General features: G+C 48.8%; 1 protein-coding gene across 2 annotated transcripts in view; it reads right to left on the bottom strand.

The window, feature by feature from the left end:
- SIN3B (SIN3 transcription regulator family member B) overlaps positions 1-10,623 on the bottom strand; it is a 43,698-nt gene extending 33,075 nt beyond the window's left edge. The window contains exons 1-4 of one of the 2 annotated variants that reach the window (XM_080673151.1): positions 10,483-10,623; positions 10,131-10,237; positions 8,775-8,928; positions 2,504-2,704 (exon numbers count right to left, since the gene is read on the bottom strand). In XM_080673151.1, coding sequence (XP_080529277.1) covers positions 2,504-2,704; positions 8,775-8,928; positions 10,131-10,237; positions 10,483-10,584 — 564 coding nt within the window. In that variant the 5' untranslated portion in view covers positions 10,585-10,623. The remainder of the gene's footprint in view (positions 1-2,503; positions 2,705-8,774; positions 8,929-10,130; positions 10,238-10,482) is intronic. The other variant, XM_080673152.1, reaches the window with a different exon arrangement.
- Between the last annotated feature and the right edge of the window lie 4,871 nt (positions 10,624-15,494).

Below are 15,494 nucleotides of genomic sequence, written 5' to 3'. Positions count from 1 at the left end.
ACCAGCCATCCCCATCGGGAGTTACAATGTCTGTCCCATTTCAGGAAACCACCTCCTAGCATCTCACAGTGACCCACTGGCTGCAACCTTCCCACACCCACACATGAACCACAAGTCTTTCCAAGGTCAAGTGCCAGAAGTGCTGTGGTATTTATGTCATTCTTAGCCATTTAATGTTTACAATGAAGCTACCATTTTTAGTAGGTGCCTTCTTTAACGTGTCACTAACAGTTTCCCAGTGTTGTGCCCTGACCCTGTTTTCCCATAAGCCCTGTGGCGGGTGTGATTTCCAGAGCAAGGTCACTTCTAGGATGTCACGTGTCATTCAGGGCAGAACTGGCTGTGCTCATCCAAGTACACATGGGACATCTGTATGCAGCTGGATAATGGGACCAGCTCTCCACAGCTGACCCAAGGCAAGCACTGTGCGTCGAGGACCTTAGTGAAAGCTGCATTTAATCGAGGGGTCAGCACCACCAGTGTTATAGCCATTTTACAGATTAGAACCGGAGGTTCAGGGGGGTGAAGGAAAGGGCTCTGAGGGCGCAGGTGGCAGAGCTAAAATCTGAACCAAGACCTAACAGACATAAAACCCAGGAACACATGGCCAAATTTACCTAGAGCTGCTTGCTGTGGGCCTCACAGTGTCTTTTAAAAATCCAAGCCAATGTTCTAAAATCAAGATAACTCACACAAAAACTCAAGACTCCTAGCTCCTCTTGAAGAAACAGACAGCCTCGGGTCTGGGTCATCAGGAGGCTTCTTTGAAATGCAGATGCTGGGCCAGACGTGAGGAGTCATAACTGGGATGAGTCCCAGGCACCAACCCCCAGTGGCTCTGGATGGAGGATACCAAGCTGTACCTTCACCATTGAGTCTTCTCTGAATGAGTCTGTGTCCCATCAATATGACCTTAGATAAATAAATCTAACTTCTCTGCCGCCCCATTACCATCAACAGAACAGACACCTCCCAGTCTCCTCTCTATAATGGTTCTTCCAGCCCCTAAGCTATAATGACCCCATGGAAGCTGTGAAGGACCCATAAGCTCCTATGATCCCAAACATCACTGCCCCCACCCCCAGATCGAATGTTCAGAGCTGCCACTGCAATTGCTCATCTGTGAGAAGCAAGTCCTTACTGCTGTACAAGCACTACATACTAGACATGAGCCAGATGGGGCCATGCATACCGCCAGCACCACTAGCAAAAGTTTGGCAAAAGTTTGTTGTGTCAAAACAGCTCCGCTGGGTTTTCAGGGAACAAGTTATCTGACCATACACACTTATGCTAAAGAGAATCCCACTTCTTTATTTCACTTATCAAGGTTGTGCAGATTTCATTTTTTAAAGTGGGTTCTGCTGCTTAGAAAAAGAAAAGGTGTCAAAACTCCATGTCTAGAAGAGGATGATGTCCAAGCCCTTGCATGACACAGATGTCCCTCACCACTGGCCTGCCTGTGCTTCCTGTTAAAGTCTCCTTCTGACCCCTGGGCCTTCGCATGGGCTGTTCCCAACACCAAGAGTCCATCCTTTATCTGTACCTGTCTACCTGATGGGTCTAGCCCATTTGTCAAGATTCAACCTGAGTATCTTCTCTTGACCCTTATATGGTTGGCAACCACTAACCCTGACATACTTCTTTGCATTTCCCTTCTTTTCCACCCTAAATCATCTCAAGTTTCTCCCACTTTAGACGGAACTCCTAAGCAGCAGCAACCATTTACCTCTGTTGCCTCAGTGCCTGCACAGTTGTAATCAGCAGAAATAAAAGCTGTGTGGTCTAAACAATAATGAAGTCGTCTATAAAAAGAGCATCCCCTTAGGTTCTTTTTTAATCCTTCTGATGTATGTTTCCTTGGGTACAGAGCTGCCTCAAGGAGTATATTAAAACCGTAACTAAACCAAACTCCAATAGGTATTTGTACACCCATGTTCAAAGCAGCCAAAGTATAGAAGCAACTCAAATGTCCATCAAAAGATGAATGGATAAACAAAATCTGTTCCATTAACACAATGAAATATTATTCGGCCTTAAAACAGAAATTCTGACACATGCTACAACACGTGCTGAGTGAAATAAGCCAGTCACAAAAGGACAAATACCATATGATCCCACTATATGAGGTCCCTAGAGGAGTCAAAAAATTCATTGAGACAGAAAGAAGGGTGGGTGGCAGTGGCTGGAAAAGGGGGTTGAGAGTTAGTGTTTAATGGGGACAGAGTTTCTGTTTTACAAGGTGAAAAGAGTTTTGGAGCAGGATAGTGGTGATGGCTGCACAACAATGTGAATGTACTTAATGCCACTGAACTGGACACTTAAACATGGTTAAAATGCTAAGTTTTACATTATCTATATTTTATCACAGTAAAAAAATTAATGCAAAAACAAGAACTTATCAGATTTTTACAGGATTCCATGAATTCAGACAAGAAAATGCACCTGACATTGGATTACACCAAGAAGAGCCGCAGAGAAGTGTGGCCTGAGTGAGGCCTCTTACCTGATAAGTGTGCAGTATCTCCAGGAATGACCTGTAGATCTCAGGGTGGTCCAGAAAGCGGGTCTTAATCTTGTTCACATAGCTGATGGCATTGTTGAACTCCACAGAATCCGACTCCAAGGGCACCTGGGGTTTGTCCTCTTTGTACAGCAGCTGTTGTTTGAAGTTCTCAGTACAGTCGCTGTGGTTGTGCGAATTCTCCTGACAACAATATGACAGTGACTGTCGGCCCGACACCAGGAACAGATTGTAACAAACGCCACTATCTGTATGAGAAAAGGCAAAACCTCGCACAAAGCCAAGTATTTCAATTAGATGCAGAAAAAAGGTGCTGTCTGCGGGCCTAGAGGGAGGAATGCAGATGGGGGAGCCCACAGAACAAGCAGATGGCTCCTCCTGGGCCTTCTGTGGGTCTGTGCTCTCCTGGGCAAGTCTTATGAACTCGCCTCCGCCTGATCCTTTCCAACTGATTCCGAGAACACGAAGGTTTCAGAAACACTCTACACTTTAAAAAATTAGCATTTGCAAGAAATGTATAAAATGTGGGTTGTTGAATCCTTTTCAGAGTGGAGGTTTGGCCTCTTTATAAAAGAAATCTTCCTACACTTTTTGCCAGCCCATTTCAGCGAGATTGTTTTCAGTTGTAAAAGCACCTGCTCTTAGCAGGTATAAAACTGGGACCCTGCAGATAAGGGGGCCCACTGTCCAGGCTACATGGAACTGCGGGAATTTTGGTGTTAAGCCCAGGGCAAGTCACTTGGGAGAAGAGATGGGCCCTGACCAGTCATCAAGCATGTTCCTCATTTGTGTGCTTTCCCATCAATACAAATAAAAAAGACACACGTCTCTCTCCTGTGCACTCAGAATCCTAGTTCTTAGTGGGACAGGACCCACGCCCAAGGTGATATTTGTGTTTCTAAACTGGAATTTTGCGTGTGGTTCTGATGACAGCCTCCCTCTGCCACTGACAGGAGCTGGGCCATCAGGAGTGACCCTCGGCATCCTGCAGATCCCCAGCAAGCAGAAGCTGTTTCTCAACAAGTCTTCTGGAACCATCCTGTGCCCAACTAAAATGCCCCTGTCTCTCAGCACTCTGAGCCCCTTTCTTGCTGTTTTCTCTTACTGTAACATATTGTACTTATTTTGTTGTCTGCCCACCCTGACCAGATGGCAAACATAATGAAGACAGAGATTCTACTTTGTTCACAACTATATCCCCAGTGCCTGGAACAGAGCTTGGGACAGAGCAACCTTCCTCCACTGCTGGGGAATGATCAGATGGACAGGTGAAGGAACAAAATGAGTCTACTGTTTCCATCGCCCAGGAGCCCACCTGCACCAACCCCTGACCAAAAAGGCTCTGGAGTAGGATGAGGACTGCTGGGCACACTGCCCATCAGCTGGGTGGGTGTACCAATCTACTGGAGATGCCATAACAAAATACCACAGACTGGACACCTTCAATAACAGCAACTTATTCCTCAGAGTTCTGGAGGCTGGAAGTCTGGAGGTTGGTTTCTCCTGAGGCCTCTTAGCTTGTAATGGCCGCCTTCTCATGGTGTCTTCACACGGTTGTCTCTCTGTGTGCACCCAACCCTGGGTCTCTCTCTAGGTCCAGATTTCCTCAGGACACCAGTTAGATTGGATTAGGGGTCATTATCTCTGTAAAAACCCTCTCTCCAAATATAGTCACATTCTGACACACTGAGGGTTAGGCCTTCAATGTATGAATTTGGGAAGGGGACACAATTCAGCTCATAACAGTGGGTGCAGGGGCAACTCCAGAAAGTCTGAGCTGAGGAAAGCAGACACACAACAGATCCAGAGCAGTCACAATTCTAAACACCACTTCTCCTGAGCAGTGAATTCATTCTAAGACACTCTGGGGGTGCTCCTGCTAATTACCTCCCAATGGAAGGTGGAAGGAGCAGGGAAAGGGAACAGCCTTGGGGTCAGGGTTTGCTTTACAGAAAGCTGTGCATTCACCCAAAGCTCCCCACGACTCCACTCCGAGGGGGCATTTTCAAGTGCCACATTTCCCCTCCACCCCCCCTGGAGTGAGCCACTGTGACAAGACAAGAGTACCATCCCTAGAGATGAGGGCTCCAAAAAAATGGGCCAGACAGTAATGGTACAATGGCTATAGCAAACAGTCTGGCATTTTTTTAGTAAGTTAAACATAGTTACCATGTGACCCAGCAATTCTGCTCCCAGGTATCATCCCAAAAGAACTGAAAACAGGTGTCAAAATCACCAATAGGTGGAAACAACCCAAGTGTCCATTAGCTGATGAATGGACGAACAAAAGGTGGTCTATCCATACAGTGGAATATTATTCGGCCATAAAAAGGAATGAAGCTCTGGTTCATAGACGCTCTATTACAACATGGATGAACCTTGAAAACACCATGCTGAGTGAAGAAAGCTGGACACAAACGGTCATATAGTGTATGATCCCATTTTCATGAAATATCCAGAACAGGCAAATCCATAGAGAGAGGGGTGGATTAGTGACTGCCAGGGGAGAATTGGGAGGTATAGTATCTTTTTGGAGTGACAGAAATGTTCAGGAATTGGTGGTAGTTGTACGATATTGTGAATATACTAAGAAACCACTGGACACTTTTAAATGGTTATAACGATGAATTTTGTTTTGTAAATATTACAATTAAAAATATTTTTTAAATGTAACGCTCAGAAAATGCAGAAACCACTGGCCATACAAAAACAAGCTGGCTTTGGCCCAAGGGCCATAGTTCACCAATTCTTGGTCCGAACCTTCCAGAACAATCCGGTCTTTTCTCTTCTCTGCCAGCTGGGGCTGGCCTGGTCTAGGCACAGTTAGAACGCCTCCTAGACACTGATGAGCCACCCTTCACGGCCAACTTGGCCATCTAAGCATGCACATATAGCCCCGCCTAGATATTTAAGAGATGCCTCATTAAACACAGAGCAGCAGTCCCAGTCCTCCCTGGCCTTGCTCATCTCAGCAGGGGCCTCAACCTTCCCCCACGGCTCAGACATCCTGGATCCTGGACCTCTCCCTTTCTGATACCCACCCCCGGTCTGCAACACCATCCACTGTCTGGATCACCTGGGGCCTCATTCATCTTCTTTGCTCCTCAGTCCATGGCTGGCACAGTAGCCAGAGTGGCCTATCCTGAACTCCCCACCAACTCCCCACATTCCTGTCTCTCCATCCCACCCCCTAGCCTTCATGTCGGAAACCTACTGGGTTTCTGGACATTTCTCAAGCACACCCACTCATTCCTACCTCAGGCCTTTACCCCCTCCACCAGGAAGACTCCCATTCTACCCAGACACAGGCACGGCTCCTGCTGCCCCCCTCAAGCCCTGCCATCTTTCACTTGCAGTGTTGAACTCCCGCACATACGTCATATCTGATTTGCAACAGTTCTCACTTCATCTATGCAAGCACCTCAAGAGCTAGAACTTCCAATAAACCTCAGGGCCTGACACAGACGAGATGTCTATACTTACTCTGTGAGTGACTTAGGCACAGAGATGATCTGCCAGGAAGTGACTGAACTTCCAAATGACTCTCCCCAGAAAGTGGAAAGCAGGCCTCCCTTTGAACGCAATAGGGCCACTTTCTTATAAGCAGCACCTAAAGGTTTATGTTTATCTCTGTCCTAGCTGGCCATCATCCCAGCCAAGCATAAAGTCAGCTCCGAGATGACAGGATCTGCCCTCAAGGGGACCCACTGACATCGTTGCTCCCTGACAACGTGCCAAAAGGAGGACTCAGTCATGACCAAGACAGGCGAGGGTCATGCCTGATCATGAGGACTCCCAGTTTTCCAGGGAAGGCAAATCAACAAGAAACAGTGGCTTTTTAATTTTTTTTCCTGCCTTTGCTACCCTGAAATATACAAACAAATATGGTGGGAGAATGACTTGGAGGTGACAATGGAGGGACTCTGCAGAGGTGAGGTAACAACTGAGGCCCAGATGACTGGATCCAAAATGGTGCCGACTCAGCAGGCTGTGGCCCCAGCAAGGGGACGTTCTTCCCACCATGGTCCCTTGCCCTCCTTCGCCCATGCTTCCCTCATCATGGCACACGTCCGTCAGTCCTCCTCTATAGACTAGTGTTCTCAGCTGGGGTGATTCTGCCCCTCAGGGAACACTTGGCAATGTCTGGAGATGCTTTTAAGTTGTCATACTGGAGGAGGGAGTGCTATTGGCATCAGGTGGGTGGAGAAGAGATGCTGTTCAGTGCCTTACAGTGCACAGGACGCCTCCAAGAGAAAGAATGATCCAGCCCCAAAGGCAACGGTGCCAAAGCTGAGAAACCTCACACGAAGGGCTCCCCAAAGGCTGGAGCACCCTTACTTTTCTTCCTCAGCACAGAGCTACTCTCTCTTTGTCTGTAGTTGACAGGATTCATGAAAATGTGAAAAATGAAAAGAATAAAGCTGTACTTCAAAACAGTGAGACTATAAAAACCAATTTCTAAAAAGTCACCAGGGCACTGGTGTACAGGAAGCCGTGTAAAGATCTCCAGCTATTCTAGCCTCGCAAAGGACTCCAGGAAGCCAGGAAGCCGTGTCATTTGTGCCTGGCATTGAGGACACTAACAAAGGAGGCTAAAAACCCTGCTGGTCCTTACTGTTGACTGAAGCTGTGTGGGCTGGTATGTTCCAGAATGCACTTCTCCAGCTGAGGGAGCAGGCCCTGGATGTGGCTTCTTCCGGCTGAAACAAGACTATAAAGCCCTTTAAGTGGCTGTTAATTAAGTTCTCTCCCGCCTTCCTTCAAGTTAATGAACCTTCGTCACCTAAGGGAGCCAGGGGGAGACAAGACTGATCTGGTCTGTTTTCTCTACTAGAGCCCTCCCTGGAGTGTGCAACAGCAGGGGCTCCGTGGCTATTTTGGGCAGGGCCACCACTGGGCAGTTCATGTGGAGATCCAGCCCCAGAGCAGAGGGAGTCCCACAGGCAGAGACTGAGAAAGGCCGTGTCCATAGAGTGAGCACAATTCAGAACTTCCATCCTGCTCTTTCTTAGCAAATGATGGTAATGACACCCCGAGTTTATAGGGCACTTTAGACTCACCAAGTGCTCCATGCACACTATTGCCAATGAGCTTGGTTTCCTCCCCTAGCTGTGACTATTACAAAGATTAATCCTGCCAAGGCTTTTACTGTCTGGAGGCATGAGTCCCACATCTGGATCCCGCAGCTCCATTCGAAAACGTGAAATGGAAGCCCTTTGGAATTCAGCAGCCACAGGCTTCCAAGTTCCTTTTTAAAACTGAGATGTGCTCCTCAGCTTTAATAAGACAACACACTGAAGGTGCAGCTTGCCTTATGTAGGCCTCTCACTGTTCTCCTTTCAAACCTGACTCCCTCCTTTAATAGGACACTCCCTCATCAGAGGAGAAACCTGCAAAATGCTTCCATACAGTAGATTTTTACCTTCCCCATTAAAACCCCCGGGACAGAGATGAAGGAGGTTGTAAGAGCAGGTTCACTTAGACCAGTGGTACTCATCAGGGGCAATTTTACTCTCAGGAGACACTTGGCAATATCTGGTGACATTTCTGACTGCCTCCACTGGGTGAGGACTTAGTGGGTAGAGTCAGGGACACTAACTACTAAGCATCCCTCACTGCTCTGGTCACCCCCCAACCCCGCCACCCGCAGCTAAACATTATACCTTATATGGCAACAGGGCCGAGGTGGGGAAAACAATAATGACTTTATAAAAGTAAGGCTCACATAGGCTTTTGGATTCCAGATAAAGGAGACAGCAAGCTGTCCTCGAGAGAAGAGACCAAAGCCACAAGCCTGAGCTGAACCAATGGCTCTGCTGGTAATTATAAAAATGGCCATTAACATCCACATCCCAACGACTTCATTTTATGGGTGGCACCAAGGGTGATCAGAGTGATCACATGCCCAAGTACAAGCGTGACCTGCCTGGTGCCCTCACAGGGAAGGCCTCAGGGCAAGAGCTCGGCCACCGAGGATGAGGTTATTATGACCGGACATAAAACAGTACAAGAGAATGCCTCCCTGACATTCATAAACACAGCCCCTCCAAACGGACTAATCTGGGAAGCAGAGGCTGCCTGTATAGGTGTTTCAATCTATTTTGATTTGTGCTACGAATAGCATGTCTAGAAAAAGACTGTCACTGGTTTTCCGGCAACGCAATACACCAGATACACTGTCCGACCTGAGTCCCCGAGAACCAGTGAAGGCTGTGTTAAGGCCAAGATCACTCAAACCACTGCAGCAGCATACCTGGCTGGACAGAGGCGACTGTATGTTTAACTTGCCATTCTTGGGAATGTCGATTCTGTACCCAAGGGGAAGGAAAGCGTTGAATCCAACAATGAGGTCAGGGTGTTCGTGGAAGAGCTGTGAGACTCGTCGGATGACTCCAGGAGTATCGATGCTGGAATAAAGATCACGAGTGGGCAAAAGCGTCTTGGGAAACAAAAGTAAAATCTATTCTAGACTCCCATGACAGTGCCATGTAACCAGCTTCTCACTGACCACAAAGCACCCTAAAATGTGACTGGGGGGAATCTGCTGACAGTGATCTACTTCCAGAGCAGCCAGGCCTGGGCCCCCTGTGCCCCTGGAGAGAACCACAGAATAAGTCACACAGCACAGCTCCCCAAAACACTCCAAGCACCTGTAACTCAGTGCCAAAAATGTCAGGAGAGTAACTGTAAGTCCTGAGCTTCAAGCCCTCTAAATGATGAGATGAGATAAATTCCCTTATTTTAAATGACTTGAGGATCAACTATGACATAGCAGTTGATCCCAGCAACTGATTACAATGCATAAATACCAAGGGCCCTACAAGTATGGGAATTGCTTAAAAATTCGAGGAGTGGGATGGGGTCTCCCTCATGGCTGCAGCTAGGGTCAAGGCCTTGGCAGAGTGCTTGTGGAAAAAACCAGACCCTGTCATATTTCCTCAGAGGGAGAAGCAGCATGGTAGGTATGTGATCATCGAGAACCTAAGACTCAGAGGACCCAAGTTCTAGTCCTGCACTGTCCCCTAAGCCTCAGTGAGCCTCCTGTCACACGAAGGCATGATTGTGAGGTCCCCTATGGACCTCTAACCCTCCTGATTCTGTGCCTACAAACACAGCTAATGTGTTTCAAATGCCTTCTAAAATGCCAGGCCCCTTACTAAGCATTTTATGTGCATAACTTCCTAGCAGGCCTGGGACTTGGGTGATGTGAGTGAGACACTCACCTTGGGGGACAAGATTTAGGGGGGAGAGGGCGCCAAAACATTCAATAATCAAGATAAATAACATTGTAATGCAGTGCTTTAAAAATATCTTTTTAAAGTCCTGGCTGAACAAAATTCATTTTTAAAAAATCCAACATTTTGAAGAAAGACTCTTTGCTAGTCCGACTCGCCTCTCTCGCCTCACCCCAATACTTGCCCTCCTACCAGGAACCCCCATAACAGCTCCACAAAGGAAGACTCTACAGTGTAGAGTCTACACTCTCGTGTTTTGAAGAAACTGAGGCTTCCAAAGGTTCGACAACCTGTGCAAGGTCATGCAGCTGGGGCACTTCCACTCGCTCAGCCCGACGGCGGCCCCCCGGGGTGGGGAGCGGCCCCACAGGTACCTTTGGCTTTTGAACTCCTTCATAATTTCCAGGAAGCCGTTGTAAGTGGCAGGGTCGCTGCCGAAGCGGATCTTCACCTGGTCCAGGTAGGTGAGGGCGTCCTCCACCTGCGAGGAAGGGGAAGGGGTCGGGGAGGATCCCGATGGGCCCGGGTCAGTGGAGGGAACTGGGGACGCAAGTCTCTGGCGGGGAGGGGGACAGGCCGGCCTCCGAGGGGACCGAGGTGAGAGGTCAGGGGTCTGGGGTCCCGGGCCGCACGGAGGAGGGGCCGAGGTGGGGCCGGGCGGGGCCCAGGTTGGGGGCGCGGGGCCGGATGACGGGGTTCCCGAGGGAGGGCTAGGGCGCCACTCACGTGCACCGGCAGCTTCTCGTGGCCCGCAGAGCCCGAGCGACCCCAGCGGGCGCCACTCAGCCCCCGGCCCCCGGAGCCGCCGCCGCCGCCAGCGTGCGCCATGTTGGAAGTCAGAGCCGCGGCCCGCCCCGCCCCCGCCCCCGCCCCCGCCCGCGGGCAGGATGCGCATGCGCCGCTCCGCCCTGGGGGCGCGGCCTGTGTGCCAGGGAGGGCGGGGCTCCGTGAGGGCCTCGCTGTGTAAGCTCTTACCCCTGAAACCTAAGTACTATAGTAAGTAACGCCTTCTATAGCGCTGGTGGGTAAACCAAGCCCTGCCACCTGCTTTTGCCCGACTTAACAAGCAAGTTCAGAATGATATTTACATTTTGTAAAAGTTGGAAAAAGTCCAGAAGAGAAGACTATTTCGTGACACGTGAAAATCCTGAAATTCATATTTCAAAGTCTGTGGTTTTGTTGGAACACATGCACGGCGCCCCCTCCCCGCCCCCCCCCCCCCCCCCCCCGTGGCCCATCATCTCTGGCTGCTTTTGCACTACAGCAGTAGGATGAGTGGGTGAGACAGATCCTGAGGTTTGTAGAGCCTGACATATTTACTAAAAAAATGTTGGTGGGCCCCTCTTTCTAGAGCTGATGTAACACTGTGACACAGCAGCCTAACCCCTAGGCGATGAATTTTTGCTAAGTGGCTTTTGCCATAGTCCCTCTCCTCCTATCTTCATTTCCCTAGTCCTGACTCCATCACGTCCCCACTGCACCAGTTCAGGAGCCACTTAACCAGTTTTCCCAGTCCTGGTGCTATTAAGAACTGGGATAATTCTACAGCTGCTTCCAAACCTTCAAAGTCTTCCTATTTTTTATTTATTTTTTGTGTGAGTTGAATTCTAAGCATTTACACCCAGCACTGAAGGCCATCAGAACCTGGCCCTTAAGAACCATTTCTTGAAGAATTTTTCATCCATGCTCTATTTGTGCAGAACCTCCTGCTAATGCCTGCTTGCTTCCTAGCCCCATGCATTGGCACATACCATCTCCCTTGCCAGAAGCTGTGTTCTATCTCTTCGTTACCCAGAGAACACCTATACATCCTTCAAAACACAATTGAACTGACCCTTCTCTGCCCTCCCATAGTCCCTTATAGACATCATCTTTTCATGCTTCATCATAAATTCCTGACATAGAGCCCCATCCGTGAGCATTTATCAAATGAATGAGCATATAATCAATGACCAAATGACATTTCTTTTTATACGTGAAGAGGTGTGGGAAAGCTGAGAATACATTGGTAATAAGTGTAGGTGTCAGAAATAGAAAAGTGAACAAAACTGACAAAGCTTTTGCCCTCCTAGAGCTTTTAATCTTTCAAGGATAGGAATCAAATAATCACACACACACACACACACACACACACACACATAAAATTTCAACTATAATAGATACTTTAAAGAGAAGGTACAAATATAAGTTACTATATTCCAGTTACTGTGGCTGTGTGATAAACCACCCCATTTCTTGAAGAGTTAGAGATGTAAAATTACAACATTTATTTTGTTCTCCAATAATTGAAATTTGGGCAGGTTTGGTGTCAGGTGGGTAGCTGGAAGATTGGAGCTGGAATCCTCTGAAGGTTTATTCACTCACCTGTCTGCAGGTGAGTTGCTGCTAGCTGTTCGCTGGGGCTGCTGCAAGGAGCACCTGCATGTGGCCTCTTCATGCAGCCGGAGCTTCCCCACATGGCAGCTGGGTTCCCAGCACAGTTGTACTGAGGAGAGGAGCAACTGAGCCAGGTGGAAGCCTTATACAATATCTCCTTTTCTGATCTAGTCTTTCAAGTCACACGGGATCATTTCCATTGCAGCCTCTCCATAGTGGCTATGACAAAGTCCCTCCCAAATTCAAGTTGAGGGCAAACAGATTCTAGAAGCTGGGGAGTGGCCAGGGTCCGCAATAGCATGGGGGACAGGAAATATTGCCATTTGGGGAAAATATCCCCTGCCACCGCAGGGCCTTAACCCAGTGTAGTAAGGGATGAAGAAGGCTTCCCAGAGGAAGTGGTATGCTAGCTGAGTTCTGAAGATGTAGGCATTCACCACCAAGGTCAGAAGCAACAGCTGTGCAAAGCCCTGAGCTGGGAAGAAGTGCGGCCCATTTGAACTAAAAAAGGAAAAAGACCAATGTTTTGGGACTGCAGGATAAGTGTGGAGAGGCCAGAGGGGACAGACCACTTATCCTGATGGGATGAGTTAAGAATTTTGGCCTTGGCATTTCACACTGCTAGAAATTGTGCATGGATTTTATGCAAAGAGGTGTTTGAGCAGCTTTGAATTTGGAAGCAAAGGACTCTGGCTGCTCTGCAGGGAAGTGATTGGAGGGGATTCAAGGGAGAATGCAAAGAGGCTGTTCCATCCTTTAGCCAGGGGTGGGGAACACCAGGCCTGAGGGCCCTATAAGGCCCGTGAAATCATTTCGTCTGGCCCAGCCAAGGCATTAGGGTAAATTAATTAAATGTTTGACCAAATATAGCAGGCCAATTATTAAGTTGATGATTTTGTATGGCCTGAGAATGATGTTAAAAATATCCAAATACCCCTTGGCAGAAAAAAGGTTCCCCACCCCTGCCTTAGGCGAAGGACGATGGTGGCTTAGACCAGGATGGGAGCAGTGAAGGTGGAGGGGGGTGTGGAAGGGAGCCATATTTAGGAGGTAAAACACAGAGGATAGAGTGCTGGGTGGAAGTCGGGCTGAGGGCGAAGGAAGCAGCTCATGGCTCCCAGCCCAGAAAGGAATTCTGCATGGTTTCAGCACGTTCCTGTAGGAACAGCAGCTAAGGTGGACTGGGCCACCAGATGTCCCGATAGTCCTTTTCACACCAATGCCACCTGGCAATCTATTAGTCACTGTCTTGGAGAACCAGGCGTGTGTAAGCTTCTGACATGCTGACAAGAGTCCTCGCACAATACTCCCTGCCTCCAAGGATTGCGATTCTATTCAAATTTTAAGGATCTCTTTTCATTTTCCATTCTTTTCATAGATCACATATGGTCAGAGGAAGCTCTCACTCACTTGGAGAATAGGCAACCACAGGCCAATTCCACCTTAGGGGTGTGTGTGTGTGTGTGTGTGTGTGTGTGTGTGTGTGTGTGTGTGTTGGTGCATGCATACACATCCTACAGAACTCAGCTAGAATGCCACCTCCTCCAAGAAGCCTTCCTCAAGCCCCACTAGGCTAGGTTAAGTGCCCTGGGTAGCAGGAGGTATTTTCCCATAATGGTCACAGCAATATTTCCTGCCTCCCCCTGCCATGCTATTGCAGAACCTGTATGTTTATGTGCATGTGTCAACATGTGGACAATGGTACACATACATCTTGTCATTCTTATTTTTATAAAGCATAACAAGTTTCTAAGCTAAATATTTTTCTTTACCATTTTCATCTACACAGAGTAAGTTGAAAACCTTAGATTGACAGTTTAGATAGACCAGCTTTGGAACACAAATTTCCTTACATTTTGTAAAGTTTAACATTAAGGTAAGATTCTTAAGTAGGTCTTTTCTTAGTATTTTGGCGAGGTTAAGAAGACAAGATCAAAAGGTCCTGTTTTTAACCTAAGTCTTCCCAGGTGGCAGACTTTATGATCCAAATCTCTAAAGTCCAGAATCACATGTTGTGGCAGAATTCCAAGATGGACACCAGGATTCTCAGCCCTGCTGTGCGCACCCTGGTACCTGTCAAATCCGCCATCCTGGAGTGTGAGTGGGACCTGGGAGGACAACGCATGCCACTCCTGAGATTAGGTTATGCCACCATGGCAAAGGCGAAGGGATTTTGCAGGTGTATTTACTGTCTCAAATGAGTTGATGGTGAGTTCATCAGAAGGGAGATTATGTTGGGTGGGCCCAACCTAATCAGGGGCACCCTGTAAAAGACAGTCTAGAGTCTTAAAGCAGCAAACAGATGCGTCCCTGCTGGCCTAGAAGGAGAAACCAGCCTGTGAACTGCCTAGGTCAGTGGTCGGCAAACTCATTAGTCAATAGAGCCAAATATCAACAGTACAATGATTGAAATTTCTTTTGAGAGCCGCAAACCGACTTCTGCGCATGGGACACGAAGTTTCAATCACACTGTACATGCACACCCGTACGTGGTATTTTGTGGAAGAGCCACACTCAAGGGGCCAAAGAGCTGCATGTGGCTCGCGAGCCGCAGTTTGCCGACCGCTGGCCTAGGTAGAGGGCAGCCTCTAGGAGCTGAGGTCCCAGGCCTAGAGCTACAAGGAGCTCAATGCTGCCAACAAACTGACCGAGTGTAGAAGAGGGCTCTAGGCTTCTCAATGAGCTCCCACAGAGAACCCGCACAGAGCACCCAACCATAGTGCGCCCAGATTCCTGACCCATAGAAACTGTGAGGTAATAAATGGCTGTTATTTTCAGCTGCCAAATTTGTGGTAACTTGTTATACAGCAACTAGGGGCTCAGTGCACGAATTCGTGCACCTTGAAATGAACTATGGGCCGTGAGGCTGCGGTGGGCACAGGGGCAGGTCTCGGCCCATCTTCCATGCCCCCGGTCCCCTGTCTGCTGGCAGCCCCGTTCCCGACGCCACCGCTCCCATGCACTGATGGCACCGGCCCTGCTTGCACCCTCTGACAGTGCAGAGTGATTGGGGCTGGTGCCAGCAGTGGGTTCAAGCGGGTCTGGCACTGTCAGCAGATGTGAGTGGTGGCTGCTGCCCTGATCGCCCCTCAGGAGCAGGGGGAGGTGGAGAAGCCCTCAGGGGCGATCAGGGTCAGCGCAGAGTGCTGGCAGCAGGTGTGAGCAGCAACTCCAGCACTGGCTGCGGGTGCGAGCGGAGCCATCACCAGCAGCAGGTGTGAGCACCAGGTGGGACTGTGGCACACGGGAGCAAAGAATTTTTAGTAACCACCAGAGGCTTGCCCTGATGACAGTGATGGGTGCCCTGCCTTGGTCTGACACCCCCACTCACCTGCTCCACCATCCCCCCGTGGCCACTGCCC

Source organism: Plecotus auritus (assembly GCF_963455305.1).
Source record: "Plecotus auritus genome assembly, chromosome: 6".
Taxonomy (NCBI): domain Eukaryota; kingdom Metazoa; phylum Chordata; class Mammalia; order Chiroptera; family Vespertilionidae; genus Plecotus; species Plecotus auritus.
The sequence above is the reverse complement of the archived record's forward strand: the minus strand, read 5'-3'. Positions and strand labels throughout refer to the sequence as shown.